At 48.8% G+C, this 20,102-nt stretch overlaps 1 protein-coding gene across 3 annotated transcripts; it reads left to right on the forward strand.

The window, feature by feature from the left end:
• Positions 1–8: 8 nt before the first annotated feature.
• Positions 9–20,061, forward strand: LOC311519259 (uncharacterized protein). Of its 3 annotated transcripts, none has more exons than XM_084625609.1 (5): positions 9–359; positions 1,974–2,062; positions 2,707–2,833; positions 15,739–15,852; positions 16,224–20,061. In XM_084625609.1, exons 2-5 carry the CDS (start codon positions 1,982–1,984, stop codon positions 17,510–17,512), a joined length of 1,611 nt encoding a protein of 536 aa, XP_084481735.1. In that variant the 5' UTR covers positions 9–359; positions 1,974–1,981; the 3' UTR covers positions 17,513–20,061. The 3 variants fall into 3 exon arrangements, with proteins under 3 accessions (XP_084481735.1, XP_084481734.1, XP_084481736.1); XM_084625608.1 differs by having other exon boundaries at positions 11–359; positions 1,891–2,062; positions 16,224–20,060; XM_084625610.1 differs by having other exon boundaries at positions 12–359; positions 1,891–2,062; positions 16,263–20,059.
• Positions 20,062–20,102: the final 41 nt, after the last annotated feature.

Genomic DNA, 20,102 nt, shown 5'->3' on the forward strand with positions numbered 1-20,102 from the left:
TCCTGCGGGCCAGGGAGAGGCTCTAACGGCCAAGCACGAGCCGGCCGTGTTCTCAGCCCCGTTCGCACTCCCCGCCCCGCGCCCAACGTCACTTCCGGGGGCCGCCGGGAGCGGTGGGTGCCGGGAGGAAGGAGGCAGGAGTTGGGGAGAACAAAGAGCCGAGGGCGCCGGGGCCCGCGGGGGCAGCTCCTGGGAGCCCGGGCGCTGCTGCTGCTGCTCCCCTGGGAGCCGGGGGCCGAGCGGTCGCTGCCGCTTCCCCAGCGGGCTCGGGGCGGCGGGCCCGGCCGGGGGCGCCTCCTCCGGCGAGAGACCCCCGGGCGCTGCTGCTGCTGGCGGCGGCGGCTGAGCGGAGACTGCAGGTGAGAGAGACCCTGGGGCCGGGCGGGTCCCGGGCTCGGCGCAGCCCCCGCCCCGGGTGTCCGGGGGCCCGGAGCTGCTAAGGCCGGAAGGGAGCCTTCTCCCAGCCAGCCTGGCCGCTGCCCCGGCCCTCTGCTGTGCCCCTCACCCGTGTGGCTCAAGCAGGTCTAACCGCCTGGTACCCCCTTCCCCGCCCGTGCAGAGCGGGGCCAGCCCCGGGAGAGAGAGCGAGAGCCCCCAAGAATGGGATGGTGGCCGCGGCTCCCCTCCAGGGGGGTAGGGCGCTAGGGAAGAGGGTGCCAGGACAGATTTTCAGATCTCGGACCCACTGTCAAGGTTCCTCCCCCACTCTGAACTCTAGGGTACAGATGTGGGGACCCGCATGAAAGACCCCGGAAGCTTATTCTTACCAGCTTAGGTTAAAAACTTCCCCAAGGGACAAATTTTGCCTTGTCCTTGGACATTATGCTGCCACCACCAAAGTTTTTAAACAAAGAGCGGGGAAAAAGACCACTTGGAGACGTCTTTCCCCAAAATATCCCCCCAAATATCTTTCCTGCAGAGGGCTTGATAATAATCATCACCAATTGGTACAGGTGAACGCAGACCCAAACCCTTGGATCTTAAGAACAATGAAAAATCAATCAGGTTCTTAAAAGAAGAATTTTACTTAAAGAAAAGGTAAAAGAGTCACCTCTGTAAAATCAGGATGGAAAATACTTTACAGTGTATTCAGATTCAAAACACTAGAGGATCCCTCTGTGGGCAAAACTTTAAAATTACAGAAAACAGGAATAAACCTTCCTCTTAACACAGGGAAAATTCAAATAAAACAAAAGATAAACGAATCCTCCTTGCCTGGCTTACCTATACTGGTTGCAATATTGGAGACTTGGATTAGGATGGGTTGGAGGAGAAGGATTTCTGTCTGGCCTCTCTCAGTCCCAAGAGAGAACCAACACCTAAACAAAGAGCACAAACAAAAGCCTTCCCCCCAGCCAAGATTTGAAAGTACCTTTTCCCCTTATTGGTCCTTTGGGTCAGGTGCCAGCCAGGTTTGCTCAGCTTCTTAACCTTTACAGGTAACAGGATGTTGCCTCTGGCCAGGAGGGATTTTATAGCATTGTATACAGAAAGATGTTCACCCTTCTGTTCATATTTATGACACCCACCCGGGCACACTCACTGCAGCAACCCTGCACAGGGTCACCTTCCTGTGAACAAGGTGAGGAGCAGAGAGAGGAAAAACCAGCCCCTGACTCTCCCTGTTCCCCCTGCTGCAGGAGTGTCCTCCATGGGGACTCTGTCAGGGGGAATTCCCCCTGCCCCCCCCCCCCCCAAAAGGGGCTCCTTTGGTTCTGGTCTTTTCCAGTGTTTAATTCATACTCTGTTGCTGGGAGGGTTTGAAAATGTCTTGGTGGGTTTAGTCCTGGTTGGGAGGAGGGAGGGTGGAGGACAGGGGCAAGGTCTGTTCTGCAATATGGGGACTGAGCATGTTCCTAGCATGGCAGAATCTACGATCTCTGTCTGCAGGGAAAGAGCCTGGAGGAATTCTGATGTGAAATGAAGTAAAGCCAGTTCTGAAATCTCCACAACTGCCCTTCTCGCCCTGCCAGACTGCAGAATGACGCCCACGTCTCGCTCCAGCTCATCCTGTCCTCCCATGGGACAGGAAAGAGAAATGGCTGCTGTAGAGCCAGCTCAGGTAGGGGTTATTGGGGGGGGGGGGTGTCCTGGTGGGTTCCTGCTGGAGGGAGAGGGGCAGTAAATACTGAATGGGTGGCAACTTCTGGGGAATGAGGTCTGCAGGGGGTAGGGACTACCCTGGGTGAAGAAAGGGAGGGGGACAGAGTGTGACAAACCTTTTGGGATTTGTTTAACCTGGGCCTAGATTCTAGGAACAAACGCTTGGGTGTTGGAGGAGAAAATTCTCTAATTTGTGAAACAGGAAATAGAGAAACCAACCCCCTGGGAAGGGCTGGGAAAACTGACCAGACTTCCACTGCTGAACCCTCAACCTGCAAGCCAGAGGCTGGTGTGACATGGAAAGGGGGCACCCACCAGGGAGGTGTAGGGAAGATGCCCCAGCCACTCACATCCAGCTGCTGGCAGTGAGGAGGGTTTTAGGATTCCTACCATGGGGCTGTATCAGCCTCTGGCTCGTAGGTGTGTGGCTCTCTCTTTGTGCTCTCACCGTGATGCGTCATGGCTGTTCTCAGCAGTATGGTGATAGGACTCTGCTGACTGTCTCTCTCTCAGAGCTTCCATTTGATTGGCTCCTCTCCCCCATGAATCGTGGGGCTGTGACTGGGGCAGCAGGTCCTGAGTGTTGGACTCTTGCTCTTTCAGGGGCCGGTGACCTTCGAGGAGGTGGCTGTGTATTTCACCAGGGAAGAGTGGGCTCTGCTGGACCCCGCTCAGAGAGCCCTCTACAGTGACGTCATGCAGGAGAACTATGAGAATGTGACCTCGCTTGGTAAGAATTCCCATCTCCTCCATTCTTAGAAGGGGAAATGAAAAGTTAAGGTTCATGCCACCTCTGCCCTGTTTCAACATCATCCCAACATAGAATCATAGAACTGAAAGAGACTTCAACAGGCCATCTAGTCCAGTCCCCTGCACTCAAGGCAAGACTAAGTATTATCTAGACCATCCGTGAGAGGTGTTTGTCCAGCCTGCTCTTAAAAATCCCCGATGCCGGAGATTCCACAACCTCCCTAGGCAATTTATTCCAGTGCTTAACCACCCTGACAGGAAGTTTTTCCTAATGTCCAACCTAAACCACCCTTGCTGCAAATTGCTTCTTGTCCTATCCTCAGAGGTTAAGAAGAAGAATTTTTTGCCTTCCTCCTTGTACCACCCTTTTATGTATTTGAAAACTGTGATCATGTCCCCTCTCAGTCTTCTCTTCTGCAGACTAAACAACCCCAATTTTTTCAATCTTCCCTCATAGGTCATGTTTTCTAGACCTTTCATCATTTTTGTTTTTCTTCTCTGGATTTTCTCCAAGTTGTCCACATCTTTCCTGAAAGGTGGTGCCCAGAAGTGGACACAGTACTCCAGCTGAGGCCTAATCCGTGCGGAGTAGAGTGGATGAATTACTTCTCGTGTCTTGCTTACAGTACTCCTGCTAATACATCCCAGAATGTTTCCTTTTTTTTTTTTTTGCAACAGCGTTACACTGTTGACTCATATTTAGCTTGTGATCCACTATAACCCCCAGATCCCTTTCCGCAGTACTCCTTCCTAGGCAGTCATTTCCCATTTTGTATGTGTGCAGCTGATTGTTCCTTCCTAAGTGGAGTACTTTGCATTTGTCCTTATTGAATTTCATCCTATTTACTTCAGATCATTTCTCCAGTTTGTCCAGATCATTTTAATTCTATCCTCCAAAGCACTTGGAACCCCTCCCCGTTTGGTATCGTCCGCAAACTTTATAAGTGTACTCTCTATGCCATTATCTAAATCGTTGATGAAGATATTGAACAGAACTGGACCCAGAACTGATCCTTGCGGAACCCCATTCGTTATGCCGTTCCAGCAGGACACTGAACCACTGATAACTACTCTCTGGGAATGATTTTCCAACCAGTTATGCACCCACCTTATAGTAGCTCCATGCCAGTGACACACACACCAGTGCTCTGCCCTCCCCTGTTACAGAACGCTCTGGGAACAGAGCAGTACAGCAGAAAGTCTAACAGCTTCTCTTAGCTAAGATAATAGTCGGGTTCATCTCTATCCTAGCAAACAGACGCTTCCTACCCCTGGCCTGCACTCCCGCACTGAACTTCCTGCACGCAAGCCATCTGAGACTTGCACAGTGTTACCACCCCTTTGCCCTCAACCTGACTTTTCCTTTTGAGTCACTGCCTTCACTTACCCCTCACTAAGCCTCACAGATCACTAGACCATATGCTATCACAGTGCTGACAATCCCTATGACACAAGCACACCCTTGGGCACCTTTACTGACAAAGCCTACAACACTCAGCACGGAAATGAGGCAGAATTGGTCCCCCAAGTTTCACACGCACCTCTCTTCAGAGCACAGCCACAGCTCTGCCCAGCTGTTCCAACCTATCCCTCCTTCATCCAATGACAGCTACAGCTGACCCCGTGCACACAGCTGGAGGGCATGCAGAGAAATGTTGGGATTCCCATCTGTGAACACAACACAAACACTGACAGGTTCTCTTAGTCTTTCCTCATATCGATTATAGGTTCATAGATTTTAAGGCTGATGTGATATTAGGTCATTTACTCTGACGTCCTTTATAACACATACCATAGAATTTCCTCCCGTGACTGCCGCATTGAGCTGAATACCTGAATTCCTGTGGCCATTTGTTAAGCTTTGCACCGCCCACACAGAACCATTCTCAGCTGCAGGGCTAAGGGTTGGGGGCAAAGTTAAGGTTGCATTGGAGGGGTGGCGTTTACATTAACTTTTCTTTTCCTGGTTTGCAGAGATTTAAGTTTAGTAACCGTCCATACGGTGCAAGGCAGGAGGCAGCACTGGGCAACCTTAACTCTGCAGTAATGTAGCTTATGAGCATTTAGTTTCCTTTTTTTTTTAAATGGACACTTTTGCCACTATAGCTGTGTCTATAATTGAGCTTTTGCCAGCAGAGCTATGTTGGATGGTGTACAAGTGTGCGTGCACTTTTTCACAGCCTTAAGCAACAGAGCTGGACTGGCAAAGCTTTTAAGAGCAAACCAGGTCAGAGTCGGCACATGGATTTTAGAGCCCTGGAAAATATGCCTCTCAACCCAGAAATGTTCGTATCAGAGGGCAAAACTTTCAAGAGGAACTCCTACAGGATGCAAGAAAAATGCACAGCACACATTGTCTGAAAGGTATCAGTGGTGGGGTCTCACTCAAACTCATGGGTGGAGCTCAGGTTCTCTTGAGCCAATGAATTAGACAAATTAGAGGATTGGGCCAAAAGAAATCTGATGAGGTTCAATAAGGATAAGTGCAGGGTCCTGCACTTAGGATGGAAGAATCCAATGCACCGCTACAGACTAGGGACCGAATGGCTAGGCAGCAGTTCTGCGGAAAAGGACCTAGGGGTGACAGTGGACGAGAAGCTGGATATGAGTCAGCAGTGTGCCCTTGTTGCCAAGAAGGCCAATGGCATTTTGGACTGTATATGTAGGGGCATAGCGAGCAGATCGAGGGACGTGATCGTTCCCCTCTATTCGACATTGGTGAGGCCTCATCTGGAGTAGTGTGTCCAGTTTTGGGCCCCAGACTACAAGAAGGATGTGGATAAATTGGAGAGAGTCCAGCAGAGGGCAACAAAAATGATTAGGGGTCTAGAACACATGAGTTATGAGGAGAGGCTGAGGGAGCTGGGATTGTTTAGTCTGCAGAAGAGAAGAATGAGGGGGGATTTGATAGCTGCTTTCAACTACCTGAAAGGGGGTTCCAAAGAGGATGGCTCTAGACTGTTCTCCATGGTAGCAGATGACAGAACGAGGAGGAATGGTCTCAAGTTGCAGTGGGGGAGGTTTAGATTGGATATTAGGAAAAACTTTTTCACTAAGAGGGTGGTGAAACACTGGAATGCGTTACCTAGGGAGGTGGTAGAATCTCCTTCCTTAGAGGTTTTTAAGGTCAGGCTTGACAAAGCCCTGGCTGGAATGATTTAACTGGGAATTGGTCCTGCTTCAAGCACGGGGTTGGACTAGATGACCTTTTGGGGTCCCTTCCAACCCTGATATTCTATGATTCTATGAATTACAGTGAGGGTAGATTGCTGGAAACCCTCTGACTGTTAACAAGAGCCTTAGGCCTGGTCTACACTGCAGAGTTAAGTCAACATAACGCAGCTTACGTTGACCTAACTCTGTAAGCATCTACACTGAAAGGTAGTTGCCACCAGTGTTACTTGCCCATTACGCTGAGTTAATAACTCCACCTCCACGAGAGGCGTAGCGCTTATGTCTATGTAGTTCGGTGGACGCAGTGTCCGTGTAGACGCCGCGTTGCTTACGTCGGCTGCTGCTGCTTTTAGAAACTCCCACAATGCCCCACATTGGCAGTTAAATTGGTGCAAATGCTCCTGGTGAGAATACACACCACTGACACAAGGAGTGTAGTGTGCACATGTAAAACCGATTCAGTTACTGTGGTGGCTGTATGTTGACTTAGTTCTGTAGGGTAGACTTGCCCTTAGTCTTGCTGCATTTCATGGGCCTTTCAGGCTCTCTGAGTCTACCCTTTTCCTCGTGCCAATCTGAAATTCTAACCTCTACAGTTATTAGCTTTTTCTATACCTCTTCCCCAAGGAGGCACTGGGTGCCATGTACCAGAAAAGATAAATGCAAAGGGACTGAGATCACTTGGTGGATAATTACAACCATAGTTTCAGCCCCAGGTTTGTCCATTAGCCCTGCTCGGCACCCCTATAATAAGCAGCAAATTTCAAAAGATTCTTAGTAAGCAAGGGGAAGTTAGACCTATTCAGATAGCTGATCTTTATACAGAATGTAATGTTGAACTTTAGCTATGGTAGAACTGGTGGTCTGCTATAACAACTTCCCAAATGCATGAAGTGTGTGACAGTTGGGGGGGGCTCATTGGATAGGAGACAGTGGGAGGTTCCTTCCTTGGGAGAAGGTGATGTGGGCTGGTACATGAAAATTACTGGGACAGGAATATGGGTCTGTAGAGGCCCGGAGGGGTGGTGGTTCTGTGCCACCACCGGGCAGCCTTGACAGAGCTGCTGGCAATGCACAGCCTGGAGACCAGTCACTGCAGGAAGTGCCGCCCACACGAGAGATGACTGGCAGCTCTTCCCGTGACCTCTGATCCAGGTGTCCTGTTTAAACCTGGAAATACTGGGAAGCCCTCTGTGCAGCAAGGCAGATCCCTGACCTATTACTGAGAGAGACCACACCTTGTTTCTGGTCCCTGCCTTGTCACATTCCTCTGTGGTTCCTGGTGTTTTGAGCCAGATCCTGGCATCTAATTTTGGCTTGACCATGTAGGCCTGACCACTTACGGTTCTCACACTGGACCTCACTTTTCATGCCCCGGGTCCTGTTAGCAGTAGACACGCTCCAACCTCTGAGCTTTCCAAATGTCTCCCTGGACTTTCCAGCCCCTTGGACACTCCTCATGTTGACAGATTCGTTGCTCCCGAAGAAGCACTGCATCGCAGCTTACCAGTTACCCCTCAGATCACGACGCCATTTAACTCATGGCACTCAGACGTATTTCTAATGAAAATAAGTGAACATTTATTTAACCAAGGATAGAGATTCAAGTGGTAGCAAGTAGAAATCTTGGAAACAAATGGTTTCACATGAAGTAAAATCATAACATGCTTTCTAGAACCTAGACTTACCTACCTAACTAGATCCTTTCATGTTATAGAGCAAAACCCATGAAAGTTCCTCCAGCATTTTACAGCCAGGTTTGGCTGTGATCTTTCTTTCATGAGACAAGTCATGCTGTCAGTTTGTTTCCATGGCAGAAGATGCAAGTTGTATCTCTGCACCCACAAATGTCCCCCCACATACCATTGTCTTCACTCGAAACAGGATCCTGCTCTTTATTTTTTCCCTGTAAATTTTCTTCTCTTGAAGATTTCACAATCTATTCAATTAGCATTTCGCTGAGTGTACAAACAGGCCCCCATTGTGAGACGTACAATGCCCAGTATGCACATCACCAGACAGAGAGAGAAAGGTCTGTTACCTCCTGGTTGAAAGGAACCTGTTTCAGTCTTTGTGAACATAATTTCCAGTATATATTCATAACTTCCTAAATGTTCTCCTTACACAGAAAGGGGGAAGGACTAGAGATCACCACAGGAGACGGCAGCAGTAAATCTAAGGTGATCTCAGCCCCTCCTTCCCTTTCTCTCCCCACTCCTCAGGGGTCACCTGCTCGTCTCCTCTCCCTGTAATTTCCTGGCTGCGCAGACATTTTTCCATCTGCCCCTTTTCCCAGGTCTTCCTCCTCTCCTCCCAGCCCGGTCTCATTTCTCACCCTGCCTGACAGCCTCCCGCCCAGCCACATGCAGGGCTGGTCCCCTCCCGCCCCGGATCCCCCAGTGGTGCCCCAGGGCAGAGCCTGCCCGGGCTGGTGGGTGTTGGGCTCCTGCTGGGACAGCAGCTCCGAGCCTCCCTGGGCACGGGCCCCCAGGGAACAGATCCCGGCGCTGCGAGATGCCGGGTTCTCCCCCCACCCCCCCCCACCCCCGCCCCGACACTGGCGTAGAGTCACTGCCCAGCCCCGCGCCCGGGGTTCGCTCCGGTATCTGGAGGCTGCAGCTCCGCAGCGGGGCGGGCGGAGCCTGGGGCGGCCCCAGGGTGGTTCTGGCAGGAGCAGGGCCCAGGGGTTAATGAAGGTCTCCCTGGCACAGACCCTTCTGTTCAGGCCGGCCCCACAGCACCAGGGAGCAGCAGCAGTGTGGCACTTGCCCAGCACCTGATCACACTCTGCCCTGCCCTTTCTCCAGGTCTCCTTCCTCCCCTCCCTCCTTTTCCTCGCAGCCCTGTGTCACTTTTCCCCTCTGCCTGGCAGCCTCCCGCCCAGCCACACGCAGGGACCCCATGGGAAACAGCAAAAGAGCTGACTGTCGGCAAACAAGGGTAAATAAAGGAATGAAATAAAAGAAATGGGTGGGGGGGAAACTGTGGACAGATCCCATCAGGATATGGGCCCCTCTTATGCTGGGGGCTGTGGGAGAGTCTCAGTCGCCTTCAGAGTTGACTGGGTCTCCAGCGCAAGTTTCAGCCTGCTCCCCCTTTGAGCTCTAGGGATCCCACCCTCCCTCAGTGAAGGCCAGAGCCCTGAATGCTGCCAGCCCTCTCTTTGGGGCTGGAGATGCTCCATAGACTGTTCCCTTCCCAGGGTGGCCCCCCTCTGACTAGAGTAGGTCTCTCCTGTTAACTCCTGCTCCAGTACTGGCCTGGTTTGCATATGTGGAGGGGCTGGGCCAGTCCAGACTAAAGCGGCAGTTTAACCCCTTCTGTGCCAGTGTGTGGTTTATATAGCCCTTCACAGGCAGCTAGGCCCTAGGAGCCCCATGCCTGATGTGGTGGGGTGACCCACCAGCATCATTGCCTTTCAGGGTGCTGCTCCCTCCTCCTCCCACTCCCTCCTCTCCCTGTTTACTGCCACCACAATGCCTGTCACCTTCATTTCCTGAGGGGTGACCCCCGAGGGTATGTTTTGTTATCCCCCACCGCAGGATCCGTTGTGCACCCTCTGTCACTCACCTGTGTCTCAGGAGATAAGGCGGGTCATGAGGTGTGGGTGATGCTATGATGGAGATCCATCATCACTGAAGGAGTGGCAGCCTTGACCCTCCTTGAAGGTTGCCGGTATGCTGATGTACACTGGAGGAGAATGAGGGCTTGACTGAGTCCATGGACCATATGGCCCACACGGTGCCACCGTAAAACCTGCTCTGCATTCCTGCAAATTGCTGCTGGTGGCTTTGCACCCATAAGTCTCTGTAACGCTGTCTTCAGTAACCCGAGAGCAGGAGCACCAGCCTCAGGCAGACTGGTAAGAAGGACGACACAAACCCCAAATTGGTTGTGAGGTCGATATGTAGATTTCACCAACCAAGTATCAAGTGTAAACGCTTCATGCACTGTAGCAGCATGTAACATGGAATCACGGACAGTCCCCTTGGATCATCCCATAGATCTCACCACGCAGGTGAGCTCACCTTTGTGACAGATGGTCCCTTCCACCAGGGGTTCTCACCCTTTTTCTGAGGATCCCCCAACATACTATAAAAACTCCACGGCCCACATGGGCCACAATAACTAGTTTTCTGCATATAAAAGCCAGGGCTGGCATTTGGGGGTAGCAAGCAGGGCAACTGCCTGGGGTCCCATACCACTGGGGTCCCATACCACTGGGGCCTCCACAAAGCTAAATGGCTTAGGCTTTGGCTTTCGCCCCATGCGCTGGAACTTCAGCTTTCTGCCCTGGCCTCGGCAAGTCTAATGCTGGCTTTGCTTGGCAGCCCCCCTGAAACCTGCTTGCGGGCCCCCAGGGGGCTCCGGGCCCTGGTTGAGAACCACTGCCTTACACCACGAATCACAGCAATGTTCAGGTTACTGCCTGTCCCAAAGGACCAATCACTTAGGTCAATTCAATCTTAGATCTCCCAACAAAGACAAAACTTGTAGCCAGTCCTGTAATAGCCTATATTAAGATTAATTTAAAAGGAAATGAGAGTTGTTCACAAAGTTAAAGCCTTAATCATATCGATGCAGACAAGTTACAGTCTTAAATTTCAAAAGGTAATAGAAGCTTCTATAATAAGTAAGCTCTACATATTCTTTAGGACTAACCCTGGCTAAGCGGCTGGGGATCTCTAGCTTGTGCCTAGAAACTTTGCCCCCCAGAGTCCAAGCAGCATTCAGATAATCTGTTCCTTCCGTATGGGGTTTTTTAGTCCCCTTCCTGCCATGTGCTCTGAGCTGCAAACTCAGCTAATAGGAAGTCAAGAGCACAACAACAGTCTTTTGCCTTCTTTAACATCCCATAATAGTCTATCTGGTGTTGATGGACCTTTCCTGCCTGGCAGGGTGTCATGCATTCCATTGACAATCAGCACTTCACACAGGTAAAGTCTCTCTCCTGTCTGGTGATTTACAGAGCCACAGAGGCTCACGATGCAACTAGTCAGATATTAACCCAGGCAGCAACTCACAAGCATTCAATAACGTCTAAACACATTCTTACCATTCTAATACCTGTTTTAACAATACTAACACAGGTGAGCCAGACTGATTCCAGCTCTGCATTTGTCCATGTTCAATTAAGACATGGGGGCTTTTGCAAGAGCTAACATCCCATCTGCCAGTGTCACAGGCAGGATGAGCAGGGATGGTGTCTCTAGCCTCTGTTTGCCAGAAGCTGGGAATGGGTGACAGGGAATGGATCACTTGATGATGACCTGTTCTGTTCATTCCCTCTGAAGCACCTGGCATTGGCCACTGAGCTAGGTGGACCTTTGGTCTGACGCAGTGGGCCGTTCTTATGTTCACAGTATCTATCAGAAGTATCTACTCATTTGGACTCACTGGGGAGCCACAGAAAGAAACAAGGTGTGTTGAGGCAAGAAGGCCCAGTCTCAGAGCCCCCAGGGTCATGCTTGCCAAAAGCTAAAACTAGGCCCAGCCCATGAAAGGGGGCACTCCCAGGAGAGACTCTATAAAGGCTGGAGCATTAAACAACTTTATAAACCTGAGACAGCTGTCTTGGGCACGACAGGGAGAATCGCCCCAAAGTGACTTCTTTGATTCTGCTCTTCTCTGGCCTTTGGTTCATAGAATCACAGAACTGGAAGGGACCTTGAGAGGTCATCTAGTCCAGTCCCCTGAACTCAAGGCAGGACTAAGTATTATCTAGACCAGTGGTTCCCAAACTTTAACAGCCTGTGAACCCCTTTCACTAAATTGTGAAATCTTGTGAACCCCCTCCTAAAAATGAATATTTCCAGGGATTTAAGTTTAAATTTCCTCAGTATGATGGATGCGCTTGCTTTGCTCTGCATAGCTCCTAGAAGTCCAGAACCACTGGAGAAAGATAAAGTCTCAGGTCTGGTTCGGCATCAAGTCTGTTTCTGTATTTGGTTTTCAGATGTGCGTACGAGGAAAACGCTTTCTCATAAAAGTATGTTGTTGAAAATGGTAACAAAAGTGCAGCAAGTTTTTCTGCCAGAAGGGGGTACTCTTTTCTTAAACTCAGCCAAAGGTTGATCAATGATAGATTTCTGAAACTCCTTTTCCAGTTCGTAATCACAGGAGATCATTTGCGGATGATACTAAACTGGGAGGAGTGGTAGATACGCTGGAGGGCAGGGATAGGATACAGAGGGACCTAGACCAATTGGAGGATTGGGCCAAAAGAAATCTGATGAGGTTCAATAAGGATAAGTGCAGGGTCCTGCACTTAGAACGGAAGAACCCAATGCACAGCTACAGACTAGGGACCGAATGGCTAGGCAGCAGTTCTGCGGAAAAGGACCTAGGGGTGACAGTGGACGAGAAGCTGGATATGAGTCAGCAGTGTGCCCTTGTTGCCAAGAAGGCCAATGGCATTTTGGGATGTATAAGTAGGGGCATAGCGAGCAGATCGAGGGACGTGATCGTCCCCCTCTACTCGACATTGGTGAGGCCTCATCTGGAGTACTGTGTCCAGTTTTGGGCCCCACACTACAAGAAGGATGTGGATAAATTGGAGAGAGTCCAGCGAAGGGCAACAAAAATGAGTAGCAAAAAGAAAAGGAGTACTTGTGGCACCTTAGAGACTCACCAATTTATTTGAGCATGAGCTTTCGTGAGCTACAGCTCACTTCACAAAAGCTCATGCTCAAATAAATTGGTGAGTCTCTAAGGTGCCACAAGTACTCCTTTTCTTTTTGCGAATACAGACTAACATGGCTGTTACTCTGAAAAATGTTTAGAGGTCTGGAACACATGACTTATGAGGAGAGGCTGAGGGAACTGGGATTGTTTAGTCTGCAGAAGAGAAGAATGAGGGGGGATTTAATAGCTGCTTTCAACTACCTGAGAGGTGGTTCCAGAGAGGATGGTTCTAGACTATTCTCAGTGGTAGTAGAGGACAGGACAAGGAGTAATGGTCTCAATTTGCAGTGGAGGAGGTTTAGGTTGGATATTAGGAAAAACTTTTGCACTAGGAGGGTGGGGAAACACTGGAATGCGTTACCTAGGGAGATGGTAGAATCTCCTTCCTTAGAAGTTTTTAAGGTCAGGCTTGACAAAGCCCTGGCTGGGATGATTTAGTTGGGGTTTGGTCCTGCTTTGAGCAGGGGGTTGGACTAGATGACCTCCTGAGGTCCCTTCCAACCCTGATATTCTATGATTCTATGAGATTGTTAGGGGTCTTATTCCTTCACTCACTTCCTTCCCTGGTCCTTCTCGCATGAACAGAGAGCAGGAATACCCAAAGTCCAAAGGTGCAGACAATTAGATGTTTATTGGGGAGAACTTCCAGCGAGCATGATTCCAGTTTCCTTCCTTAGTGTCCCCCTTCCCAGCTCTGACACCACAGAGCCTTATTTGTGTCCCTGTTCCCATTCCTGCCCTTAGCCAAACATGATTCCAGTTTCCCCACCCCCATTCCCTGCTCCCATTCCCCCCCTTACTTCCTGATTGACTACAGACTATATAGTAAAATCTGAATTTTACAAAAGTTTTACAAAAGACCCCCCCTCAGTCAGCTCAAACTCAGCTGTTTCTCCCCAAAAAGTCTGTCTTCAGTCTCGTGAAAGAGGTTAAATCACTACCTGCCCCTTTCAGCATAGGGCAAAGCTTCAAAAGCTGGAGAACTGCATAACTAACCTTGAGATTTCATCACCCCATAGTGACACCATCTTGCACAGGGAACCCATCCCTCAGCCCTCCCCAGTATCATTTGGCCCATCTCAGCATCATAGTCTGTGAAGTATTCATGCTTTCAAGGGCTGTCTCAAATATAGAGATAACAGTCATAACTAGGGCTACTGTTTGCTGGCAATGAAAACATAGTAATTGACAAACATGAGCAATATATAATCCTTTACAGCATGAAAATTCATTGGGGGGAGACGGCAGGAGCCAGCTGTGTGTGGGAGGTGGGGCCCAGACACTGGGCATAGAGAGCCTAGAGCCAGCTGTGTGCTGGGGAGACAGGGCACGAACCACCTGTGTGCAGGGAGATGAGCAGGGGAGAGGTGCTGTGGACACAACTGAGAGGAGGTGCGAGTGCCATCTGCTCCGCAGTATGATGAGGGAGCCCGGCATCCCACTGCCAAGTGCCCTCCTTGCTCAGAGGAAGCTCCAGTGGTTTAGCTGAGCCCAGATTTGTATGAGGAGGGAAGAAATTGGCAGCAAGTCTCAATAGCAGCCAGCCCCCAGCCTCTGCCCTCTGCCCCGGGGGGGAGTCAGGTGTCTCCAGCCAGAAATCGGGAGGGGGGCAGCACACGGTGTCCCTTGCCCACACATCACCTCTGCCCTGCACTGTGGGGATGAGTCAGGTGTCTCTGGGCAGAAATCTGGGGGGTTGTGATCTTGCATGCCACACCTACCCTCTGTTCAGCAATTCCGGATATGAACGGTGATTCCAGAAATGAAGAGTGTCAAGGTTCCTTCCCCACTCTGAACTCTAGGGTACAGATGTGGGGACCTGCATGAAAACCTCCTAAGGTTACTTTTACCAGCTTAGGTTAAAACTTTCCCAAGGTACAAACTATTTTACCCTTTGCCCTTGGACTTTCGCTGCCACCACCAAATGTCTAACCGGGTTTATTATTGGGAAAGAGCCGTTTGGAAACGTCTTTCCCCCCAAAATCCTCACCAAAACCTTGCACCCCCCTTCCTGGGGAAGGTATGATAAAAATCATCACCAATTTGCATAGGTGGCCACAGACCCAAACCCTTGGATCTTAAGGACAATGAAAAAGCATTCAGTTTCTGAAAAGAAGAATTTTAATAGGAGTAAAAAGAATCACCTCTGTAAAATCAGGATGGTAAATACCTTACAGGGTAATCAGATTCAAAACATAGAGAATCCCTCTAGGCAAAACCTTAGTTACAAAAAGACACAAAGACCAGAATATCCATTCCTTTCAGCACAGCTTATTTCCTCAGCCATTTAAAGAAATCATAATCTAAAGCATATCTAGCTAGATTACTTGCTAAATTCTAAGACTCCATTCCTGTTCTGTCCCTGGCAAAAAGCATCACGCAGACAGACAGAGAGGCTTTGTGTCTCCCTCCCCCCAGCTTTTGAAAGTATCTTGTCTCCTCATTGGTCATTTTGGTCAGGTGCCAGCGAGGTTATCCTAGCTTCTTAACCCTTTACAGGTGAAAGGATTTTTTCCTCTGGCCAGGAGGGATTTTAAAGGTGTTTACCCTTCCATTTATATTTATGACAATGAGTAATGTCAGGAAAAAAAGTGCAGTAATAGCGGTAATTTCTAGAAAACACTGGCCCTAGTCATAACATTAAATACGATAGTCTCAAGATATAAGCTGTGTTCATCAGATCTGGCACTCTGCCTTCACATAGTTCACTCGGCTGGTGGGTTCTACCCCTTCCCCCATTCTGTGTCTGCCTTGTCTATTGAGACTGTAAATTCTTCAGGGCATGGGCCATCTAATATTCTGGGTTTGTATGGTGCCTTCCACAACGGGCTGTTAGTTGGTCTTTAGGCACTAAGGTAATGAATATGATTTATAATAATAATAACTCTCCTGACACTTTGAGCCAAGGAAGCTGGCCTTGGGATGTTACTAATTAAAAATGAGCTGGGCTTAAAGTCATGGAATATTCCGTGTGACAAGTATCCCACAAATTCCACTGACCTCCCTTGTTTTCTTTGCCTTGAGCAGGGTTTCCAGTTTCCAAACCTGATGTGATCTTGCAGCTGGAACGAGGGGAAGACCCGTGGTTCCCAGACCCCCATGGCTCTGAGAAAGAAGTGCTCCCAAGAGTTGCCTGCACAAGTAAGAAATTGGTTAAACAAACTCAAAAACTGTCCATGAATACAGGAAACATTTGGGGTATCCTACAAAAACCTTGTGAGCTCTCCAAGTTGAGGATTGTTCCCTGCAGATGTAGGATCATTAGGCGGATGTCACTCATGGCTTCCCAGCTACCCTGACTGACAACTGGCAGCAGGTGCCTCCCCAATCTCGCTTTCCCATGAGAGTTCTGGTGAGATGTGGACCCAGAACTGATCCCTTACTCTCTCTCCTCTGGGGAAGGGTTTGGGGAAAATCAGCTCCTGATAGGTTTGATCTCTCCCACACATATTTTGGTTTGTTCATCCCTTTTTCCATTCTTCTCTCTGAGATTTCCTTTCTCTCTGGCGCAGGAAGTGATCTATTTGTGAATTCTCTCTGTCTCCCATCAGGAGTTGGGCTGGCGAGTGAGAACGAGGAGAAACCCCAGCAGGAAGATTCTGAGGAAGTAGAATCCCATGGGACGTTATCAGGAAGATCCAAAGGGAATGATTCCGGGAGTTGTGCACTCCCAGAAGAAGAAAAAGCCTGTGAGAGTCAGCAAAGGCCAGAGGAAAACTTCAGTAGCCACTCAGATCTTGTTACATGTGAGAGAATCAACTTGGAAGAGACATGCTACGTATGCCATGAGTGCGGGAAAATCTTCAATCAGAGCTTTGCCCTTACCTCACATCAGAGAATCCACACTGGACAGACGTCCTACACATGCTCTGAGTGCGGGAAAAGCTTTAGTTGGCACTCACACCTTAGCATACATTGTAGAATCCACACACGAGAGAAACCCTACACGTGCGCTGAGTGCGGGAAAAGCTTCAATCAGAGCTCAAACCTTATCACACATCAGAGAATCCACACTGGAGAGATGCCCTACACGTGCTCTGAGTGCGGGAAATGCTTCAGTCGGAGGTCTGCCCTTATCACACATCGGAGAATCCACACAGGAGAGACGCCCTACACATGCTCTGAGTGTGGGAAAAGCTTCAGTTATAGCTCAAGGCTTATCATACATCAGCGAATCCACAGCGGAGAGACGCCCTACACATGCTCTGAGTGTGGGAAAAGCTTCAGTCAGAGCTCTCGGCTTATCACGCATCAGAGAATCCACAGTGGAGAGAGGCCCTACACATGCTCTGAGTGCGGGAAAAGCTTCAATCAGAGATCACACCTTATCACACATCAGAGAATCCACACAGGAGAGACACCCTACACGTGCTCTGAGTGCGGGAAAACCTTTAGTTGGCACTCGCACCTTAGCGTGCATCGTAGAATCCACACCGGAGAGAAACCCTACACGTGCTCTGAGTGTGGGAAAAGCTTCAGTTATAGCTCAGCTCTTACCACCCATCAGCGAATCCACAGTGGAGAGACGCCCTACACATGCTCTGAGTGTGGGAAAAGCTTCAGTTATAGCTCAGCCCTTACCACCCATCAGCGAATCCACAGTGGAGAGAGGCCCTACACATGCTCTGACTGTGGGAAATGCTTTAATCGGAGCTCAAACCTTATCAGGCATAGGACGATCCACACAGACGAGAAACCTTATGGATGCTCTGAGTGTGGGAAACGCTTCAGTTGGAGCTCAAGCGTTATTAAACATCAGAAAATCCACATGGGAGAGAACTGTAATAAATGCCTTGATTAGGGCTGGCTAAATATATATATATATATTTAAATGACATTTGCTAATTCCCACATAGTGATCTTTGCACCATCTTCACTGTGGTCTCTCAGCTCCCCAAGATGAGTTGCCTGCTTCTGCCTTTTGCAGCCAACCCTTCGTTGGGGTCAGTCCTGTGATCTTTTCTATCAAATTCTTACCTTTTGAGTCGCAGGAGTGTGTGTCCCTCCTGCCAGGAATGTTCTTGAGCACCAGGTGGGAGAGAGAGGTTTGATCCCAACAAGCTACACTGAGGCAAAAACTACCTGTGCCTTACATCCACTAGGACTGTACATGGCATTGGCTGCTCAAGTTAGTGATCTTGGTGTAAAAAGACAATTACAGTTGTAGAGCCAATGCAGCCCATGTGCAGTGGTTGCATTAGCTTTCCCCTTGACCTGACCTAAACTCCATTGCTTTTCCTAGTCTAAACAAACCCTGAATATCATGGTTATACTGTTCCCCCATTTCAAAGCAATTGTTAGTCATCAAGTTTCCCCTTCAGAAACAAATTGTTTCATTTGCAGTTGCTCGGATGTTGCTTCAGGTTGTGCTGGAGAGCAGATTTTTTTACTACCATTTTCCTCACTTAAAATATATTGAACTATAACAAAGATCAGGAACAGGGCAGGGATAGGGGAAAATGTCATTTCACCCTCTGTAACAACAGAAGAACATAAGAACATAAGACCAGTCATACTGGGTGAGACCAAAGATCCATCCAGCCCAGTATCCTGTGTGCCAACAGTGACCCATGCCAGGTGCCCCAGAGGGAGTGAACCGGACAGGTAATGATCAAGTGATCTCTCTCCTGCCATCTATTTCCACCCTTTGACAAACGGAGGCTAGGGACACCATTCCTTACCCATCCTGGCTAATAGCCATTAATGGACTTAACCTCCATGAATTTATCCAGTTCTCTTTTCAACCCTGTTATCATCCTAGACTTCACAACCTCCTCAGGCAAGGAGTTCCACAGGTTGACTGTGCACTGTGTGAAGAACTTCCTTTTGTTTGTTTTAAACCTGCTGCCCATTAATTTCATTCGGTGGCTCCTCGTTGTTTTATTATGGGAAAAAGTAAATAACTTTTCCTTATTCACTTTCTCCACACCACTCATGATTTTATAGACCTCTATCATATCCCCCCTTCGTCTCCTCTTTTCCAAGCTGAAAAGTCCTAGTCTCTTTAATCTCTCCTCATATGAGACCTGTTCCAACCCCCTAATCATTTTATTTGCCCTTCTCTGAACCTTTTCTAATGCCAGTATATCTTTTTTGAGATGAGGAGACCACATCTGTACACAGTATTCAAGATGTGGGCCTACCATGGATTTGTGTAAGGGCAATAAGATATTCTCCATCTTATTCTCTATCCCTTTTAAAATGATTCCTAAGATTCTGTTCACTTTTTTGATAGGGTAAATCAAAGGGATTCCCTTATTCCATGTCACCATCCCAATCCCCTTGTTGTTCAGTTAGTTAAGTCAATATTTTTTTCTAAAGGTCTGGGAATAGGATTCACTAGTAAATGACTTGTAAATAAGCAAAGTACACATACATTCGCTCCCAAAGCAGTTGTGGCCCAGGTTCTGCAGCAGGTTGCTCCTGAAGATATCTCTTTCCTAATCAGGTGCATGTTGCCTATTATTTGTGAAATGCAGTCCCTAGCTAGGTAGAGATGGGGAAAATGGAAGTGACATTGCTGTTCAGCTCACCCCTGGGAGATGCTGCAAATGTGTAGAAAATGAAATCCGTGTTGAATGTGATAGAGCTGCAGAAAGATACCTATTTCTAATAGATTCCTGACTTTTGGTGTCTTACAGGGATTTTAAGACACACCTGAATTTAGTCCCTAATTTAAATCTGCACCACCAGATTAAAGAAATAAAAGTGCATATTTGGGGGAGTTATACCTCACTATCGCTACTGATATGTTGTGTGGTTGGTGAAGAATTCTATGCCAGAGAAGTGTAAAATTGCTTGAAGGAAGGTCAACGATTTGACAAGAACTCAGGTAGAAATGGCAGGTATGAGTGGTTGATTTTCACCACAGAGATGGATGCTCTAGTGACCTGTGGCCTAGGTAAACTATTTTTAGAACGCTGCTCCCTAGTTAAGTGGCATTGATCACACTCCTAAAGGATGCCATCATTAAATTGTGAACAACTACCTTTTACCATTTGGCTCCAAAGTTTCATGAAGCACAGAGAGAAATGATGATACTAAACTGGGAGGAGTGGTAGATACGCTGGAGGGGAGGGATAGGATACAGAAAGACCTAGACAAATTGGAGGATTGGGCCAAAAGAAGACTGATGAGGTTCAATAAGGATAAGTACAGGGTCCTGCACTTAGGACGGAAAAACCCAATGCACAGCTACAGACTAGGGACCGAATGGCTAGGCAGCAGTTCTGCGGAAAAGGACCTAGGGGTGACAGTGGACGAGAAGCTGGATATGAGTCAGCAGTGTGCCCTTGTTGCCAAGAAGGCCAATGGCATTTTGGGATGTATAAGTAGGGGCATAGCGAGCAGATCGAGGGACGTGATCGTTCCCCTCTATTCGACATTGGTGA

This window comes from Lepidochelys olivacea (genome assembly GCF_965140295.1).
Source record: "Lepidochelys olivacea isolate rLepOli2 genome assembly, chromosome: 4".
NCBI classification, from domain to species: Eukaryota; Metazoa; Chordata; order Testudines; family Cheloniidae; genus Lepidochelys; species Lepidochelys olivacea.